Source organism: Pyxicephalus adspersus, chromosome 8 (genome assembly GCF_032062135.1).
Source record: "Pyxicephalus adspersus chromosome 8, UCB_Pads_2.0, whole genome shotgun sequence".
NCBI classification, from domain to species: domain Eukaryota; kingdom Metazoa; phylum Chordata; class Amphibia; order Anura; family Pyxicephalidae; genus Pyxicephalus; species Pyxicephalus adspersus.
Window position 1 is genome coordinate 41,159,403 of NC_092865.1, and position 7,466 is coordinate 41,166,868.

The 7,466-nt window shown below is 35.8% G+C and overlaps 1 protein-coding gene across 1 annotated transcript in view; it reads right to left on the reverse strand.

Moving 5' to 3' along the window:
• The window catches only part of LOC140336795 (E-selectin-like), a gene marked incomplete in the record, with an annotated part of 33,294 nt that overhangs the window by 11,972 nt on the left and 13,856 nt on the right, over positions 1-7,466 (reverse strand). Inside the window, 2 exon segments of the mRNA XM_072420151.1 lie at positions 1,302-1,409; positions 4,609-4,974. Coding sequence (XP_072276252.1) covers positions 1,302-1,409; positions 4,609-4,974 — 474 coding nt within the window.

Here is a 7,466-nt window from a genome sequence, read left to right on the forward strand (position 1 = left end):
AGTATTTTCCACCATATCACACTAAATATTTTCCACAATATCACAAACTTCACAGAGTTCCCCCATCACAAAGAGGTCAAATTATACCATGTTTATGTTAGAAAGCCTTTTAGTGGGAAAACTGGGTGTTGTTGCAAATATTGCGCTATAAACTAGGTTGCTTAGAAAACTACAATGTAAGAACGTTATCCTCCTTGCATTTGTGAGTCATATATAACCTGTTGTGTTGATGTACAGTCAGCCTAACTTAAATTGCTTGGACCCATCAGTGTGGGATAAATGTAGTGCTTCTGAACTGTTATGTGTGTCATATTCCATCAATGGCATCATTGTAGGATAAAATAATAAAAATGTCATACATTTCCTACCTGAGATAGTAAATGACATTGAATGTGGGTGATAATTCTCAAAAAGTAAACAGTATGCTGTGGCTGGTTGGATGAATCTAGTAACTCCAGTGATCACCAGTTGTAGCTAAAAAATAAAAAGTTTTCTGTACTACCAGTGGTGCATATTACATACCTTTGAAAAAAAACAATAATGTGGTACAGTGTAGAATAGCTTGTACTGAAAACATGGGTCTGATTTATTAAAGCACTCCAAGGGTGCAGAGAATATGCCAAGCAATAGATTTCATCTGTGAAGCTGGGTGATCCAGCAACAGAACACATTTGTACTCTCTAGACAGTGAGTTCATGCAATCACTTGTGCTGCTAGATTGCCTGCTTACTGACACGGTCACCAAGATACAGCTACAGCACCAGAAGTTGTAGTTGCAGAAAAAAGGCAAAAATACTGAAAATACAAAAAGCTCTAAGGACAAGTCACCAGTGCTTGTGAGTAGAGGAAGCTTCTTTTATATACACAAGCTTATCTCGCTTTGTAGCTGCTTACACAAACTTTGCAAACACCAGTAAAAACCAAATAGTTACCACTTTTACATGCTCAAGAGCACCACGCAGGTGCTAGTAGATCCATGGAAGCGGTGAATGCTATGATTTAATATTAGTAATATATCTATAATCTGAACATACACTTGTTGTAAATGCTTTAGACATTTTTTGAAGCTACGGTAAGTTCTTCGTTAGAGGAAATGAAAAAAATGAGAACAAAAATACAGTGGATGCCCAGAATGACTATTTTTTTTGCCATGGTATTGATTATGAATGATTGGTCACTTTAAACATTTGAACAAAGTTTCCTCTGTTTTTTCAATATTTAAATAACCTCTTAGCCTACATTCAGCAAATAATGACATAACAATATATGATATATAAAATGTTACATTATTTAAACATTACCATGTTCACAGTTGTTTCCATGAAATCCTGGCCTGCATTCACAGCTATAATTTCCAATCTCCTCCACACACTCCCCATGCTGATTACAAGTTGAATTTGAGCAGCTATCTATAAAATATATAAAGATTGTTATCAGGTTCTTAACTTTTTTATTTTACTTCAGATATATGGTATATGTTAGATATAGTGCCTAATAACAACTTTAGCTTTCAAAAATGAATACAAAATACCTAAAAGTATGCTAACTGGTTGTACTGTACAGAGTAAACCTCTAGAATAGTTCCTCAGCTTTCAGAGGTTGGCAGGGATTCATTGAGCAATAAGCAGCTTCTGCCTCTCAGGGCAGGTTATCTGACTTCAATGGCATTCTTCCTACAGGGCCAGCAGTGTAGGAGACATTTTTCCAATTGACCATCACATTAATGAACTGTGGGTTATGAATATAGTAATTATAGCAGGGGTTTCCTGAAGACCTAAAAGTTATTTCAAAGCATGTGTTAAAACAATTGAGAAACACTGCTCTAGAATGTGAGGGAAATTCACAGCTAGATGGCTGAGAAAAAACAAGTGATCCCATTACAAGGCCTACTCTAATCTCCTGCCTTGGTGATAATTCTAAATTAAATAATATTAATATTAAAAAAATGAACTCTCATTTAAAAATGTTCCCTATACACAAAAAGATTAAAAAAATCTGTTGATTATGCCAGAAATAGCTCTTTGTCTGAGCTTTCTTATGAGTTACATTGTTCCACACTACCTCCTAAGACTACATAACTCTTTCCCTTTATGTTATAAAGATGAGCAGGGGAAGGTGTTTGTATTTCAACCTAGAAGAGCAGCATAGATGTACAATGATGCTTCTCTATGTATACAGAATAATAGGTAGGGACACCCTCAGATAGAACATGTGTTACTGGTAAGATCATTACGTAAAATAAAAAAGGATAATGAAGCCACCACATTTAAGGACCAGTAAGCTGAACTAAATTTCATTTTGTTCATGGGTTTAGATAAGTGTAAAGTAAAACTAATGGTCGCTACTTATAGATTTTTTTTTTCTTTTCAATAAGCTTGGTGAGTGGTTAGAACAACTGTCAGATTTAATTGCTTGGTACCCACATAAAAGACTCTCCACTTGGAAGAGAGTAAATCCAACATTTTGGGCCCTATTTTGTAAAGCAGGGAGTCAGACATTCTCTTAAAAATTCCCTTGTGGGAATTTTTCAGGTTATTGAATCCCACCGGGAATATTTTGAGGGAATGTCAGATTCCCTGTTTTATAAATAGAGCCCTTTGAGTTGCCACCAGTAAAGGAATAAAGGGAAATCTTCCAATAGGGACAAAGGTGAGGAAGCATTTACCTGTGAGATAACCTCTCCCTTCCTCTTAGGATAACCTCTCCCTTTTTAAAACCTAGGTCTACAGGACAAGAGGAATACTCTCTTAGAGGACACATAGATGGCAGGAAAAGCCATAACAGCTGTTTTACCAATTCCATGTTCTATCCGAAATGAAAATGTTTTGGCTTTAGATATACATAAATTTATAACTCTCATTTATAGATCTAACAGGAATTTTTTAAAGTTGAAAGAAATTCCAAAAGTTTGCTCTTCTGTCAAATGAGACCCTAATCTCAGATAAATGTTTTAAACCTTTCTTGCTATGAAAGAGTTTATTTTGGACTGATAGCTCTTAGTACATGGTAAACCAACAATGTGCTGGAATGGATGAGTTTAAATGGTACAGAATATAAAAAGTTAAAAACAATGAGGAATGAGTGCTTTCAGCTCCTTAATATTTCTTACTTAACCTTCCTAATACAAAAAAACTATCCATTTTTTAAATGAAATAATCATTTATTGAAGAAAGTTTTCAGAAGAGTATAATCAGAGAAACAGAAACATGCCAAAGAAACACCTCTCATACCAAGCCAAAATCAAGCTAGATTCAAGAAAAATAGAAAGCTCCTTAAGCACAGATAGAAAGGCTCAAAAATATACAAACTCCACTTTTTCCAGATGAATAAGAGAAATGATATATGGCTTCAGGAAATCTGAAATACTTTTTTAGGTCTATATTAAACAGAGAGATAGGGTGGAAGCTACAGTATTGAGATGGAGCTTTGTTATTCCTAGGCATGAGTAAAATATGGGCTCTCTGGGCCCACAGTGCTGAAATAGTGTGTTGGATTTCTTGAACAAAAAATGAGGCTTCTATATCCATTAAAAATTGTCGGATCTAGAGCTGGTAATTTGGTGACTTTCTCTGTAATTTCTGAAAGTATCTTTGTTTGTGGAAAGTATGTCAAGGAGTGTAGAAACTCAAAGGGGAAATTAGCTAATTTTTGGACTTAATTGGGAAAGCCAACAATCATCCTGAGCTGAGCGACACAGATTGGCGTTGTGATTTTGCTTTTGGTGTGGACATATTTACACGTATGAGCTGAACGTGAAGCTACACAGGATAGATACAAACACTCTCCATACATCTGATATAGGTACGGCCCATCTGTCACATTCCAAATGTTGCGCACCCCTGCTCTAGCGGCCTGATTTTATGCAGTATGCTGTTGACACATACTTGGCTGATTAGATAATGCATGAAATAGCAGGTGTGCCAAAAAATGCTTGATAATGTATAATGTATGGCTTGGACTCTTGGTCCACATATTTAAACACCCTAACTGTTTTTAAGGTATTACCCCAGCACAAAGCAATCTTGAAATACTTTTATGTACTAAATACAAGCTGTTCATAGTAAATATTCATCACAGCCATGAAGCTGTCAGCAAATTATTACTATTCGATAGCACATTTTATCAAATTTACTCTATGGACTTGATTTAATAAAGTTCCTCAAGACTGGAGATAATATCCAGGCTATCATGAAAGAGCCTGTGTGATCCAGTAAACCTAGGATGAATCTGGTCCAGGATTAAAATCATTTGCCAACTAATAGCAAATGATATTTAAAAAAAACTATTCCTGGTTTGCTGGATCACCCATGTTCCCCCATTAAAGTCTATATTCGCCATTATTCAAGATTTTTTGCCTCTTGTGTAATATTACAGTAGATTTACTTTTGGATTAAGTAGGTAACCGTTAAAACCCTTGTGAAGTTTTTCTTCTGTCGGTGCCCCACTGGAAAGATATACTTTCACTTTCTGTGTAAGAACCAAAACAGTAAGTGAGTGAATTTTTTTTGAAATACACAAACAAGAACTTATCAAGAACATTGTTTGTCAAGTAGGCCATTGTCATTCATATTTACAAGTATTTGAAAACAACAAAGAGGCAGATTTTACCTTTATAACAGAGTGGTTTTTTCAGTCCATGACATGGGTCGTTGTTCCATTTCCCATTGTCGTTTAGTCTATTTATATATAGTTCTACACATAATTCCTGTCTGCCACTACTCGGCTCTCCTGTTGCCCAGGTTTTTAAATCTTCCGGTACTGGCTTCTTCATTTCCTTCCAAATCCAAATGTCATTTTCTTTTTTAATTCCAATCCAGAAGTACGGTGAACCTCCAGGCATATTATTGATCAGATAGTTACTTTCATTTTTGTTTCGAATGAAAACCATATCAGTATATTTAGTTTGACACCATTTACGAGCATCATCCCATGTCATAATTCTTTTGTCATCATGGTAAGTCCATGCAGGTACTTCTGTGATAAGTAGATATCATACAAAACAAGGACAAATAAACAGAAATTACTTTGTATTCATAAAAATATTCATACATAACCACAATAATTTGAAGAAGTAAGTACACCAAATTGAAACTTTGGACTTCAACATATTGTAGTAGATAAACATTAGATTCACCTTTAGACAAAGCCTACAGATAAAGGTAACATACCTAGATAAATGACATGACATGACAATGTGCACTTATTAGCAAAAATGCAGATTTGTCACAAGGACAACATCAAGTTCTACATCAAGCTCAAGGAATTAGAACCTTCAGTGGTAGTATACAGGTGGAGTCTGTATTCTTTCTTTTGGTCGACATGTGTGGAATAATCCTACAAAGATCAAGAGTTTTCCAAGGCCACCAGAAAAATAGGTGTATGTCTTTCTGTGTGGCAAGAGATTTTTTTTTATTATTTTTAATATTGGGTAAATTACAATCTGTAAAGAACAAGACTTGAACACTAATAGTGCAAAAGTATACTCAATAGCAACCAAATATTTCAAGTATTATAAGTCATGACTAAGTTACAATAAAATGGTTAAGTAGGTACATTTTAAAAAATGGGTTTCCAAACCATCAAGATCTTGCCATTTGAACATTTTTCTTGTAAAGGAAGAACATAAAAGTTTACTGAGTATGAACAGACTAATGGTGTGTGCATTGAACTACAATTATATTCCATAAGGTTATTGTGACCATCTAATGACAGCCAGCATAATAACATTTGAATGTAATCCACTATGATTTATGGGGTTGGGATAATATAGGACAATGTGGAGCATAGTAATAGCGAAATTGGGATATTTGAGATCTATGGAACGGCATGTGCCATGTAGCTTAGAGATCAGCTCTGTGTGGCGGCGAGGTTACATCATTAAATCAGTGCCCTCTCCACCGAAGTCCAGCGCCTTTCATGCTCGCGTCCTGGACCTGTCATTGCTGCAGGGTGACAGCACAAAGTAAGTATTGCCATAATTGCCTAATATGCCAATGCATACTTCCTGATTATGGCAGAAACTTTCCACCCACCAACAAGTTTAGTTCTGCTTTAACACAGAAACTGACAGATTCTGGGTGCAATATACACATTGTTACATACTTTACACACAGTGTAACTACGGAAAAAAAATACTAAAGGAACCTTATACCAGAACTAAGATCCTGCATTATTAAAGTGGAACAGTACAGATGTGTAGTTTGATGAACAAATGTGAAATTGTATCCTAGAGCTTGGATAGTTCAATAAACTCTTAGGAAGTAGTTAATGTAAAAAAAAAAAGTTCAACAGCATGTCATAACATTTCTCTGACTTAACAAATAACAGGGTATACCCATAAAGAATTTTCAAGGATATTCATGGTACATTTGCACAACATTTACTCTGTTAACAAAGCACATTTCCTGACATTTAGCAACATTTGTACTTACATTGGGAAAGATGTTTAACATTAATAGTACCTTCCCTGCACTTTTACCTAAAAATCATCAAACACATCATCAAAAACTAAATCCTGTAGGGTTAATTCAAACCTTTTAGTCATAGCAACACATGCATTAATGCAAAGCAGTGCTCATGCACATGGAATAAATTAGAACTAGTAGGAGAAGCACGCAATCACATGGAAGAGCTGTAAAATATATAAGTTCCCTAAACCATCAAGACAAAAAATGCCTTCATCTGAACTTTGCTAATTGCAAAATTCCATAATTTATGTAATCATGATGCAAAACATGGCCCAATGAGAACAGTGTGTCGTCATTAAGTACTGTAAATAAATTAGGTATATATCAGGGGGCAGTACAAATGCTTTGAAACACTGAAGTGACATGTTTCACTAAGTGAATATTTTGACACAAAGGTCACAATGAATTATCCTGATTTGGGTAAATCCTTATTTTGCTAACAATTCACTCAATATTATTTCTTTAACAGTTTTTATTTAAATAAAAGTCTGACACCTTAATTTATTGTGATAGTTGTTTCAGGTTGTGAGTTTTTTGGGTTTGTAATATTAGATATAAGCTTTTTCTAAAGCATAGAGTCTTTTTGAAAAGCTTGTTAAAGATTGTACATGCTACAAATATTAAAATCTCCAGGGAAGGGGTCGTGGCTAGCTCATGGTGGAGTAGCACGCTTGTGGCTCGATCTCCGTCCTCCCTGAGAATATCCCAGCCTGTGTAAGCACCTCCGGTACCTCTAAATCATCCTTCATGGGGCCCAAAACTAACGGGACGCAGAAGAACCGAGCAGCAGGCGGCGTCGGTGCTTCCAGCAGACTGGCTAGCTTCTTTGTATCGGGCGCGCGGGCCGCAAAAGAGCAGGCCTCAAAGCCATGGCCTCAAGTAGCAAGGAAGACAATATGAGGAAGGCCAGGGAAGTTGAGACCTTTGAATATGAAGGAATCTATCTTTGCCAGATCTTTCCAAGTTTACTCTCGATCTCCGAAGGGCCCTTAAACCCCT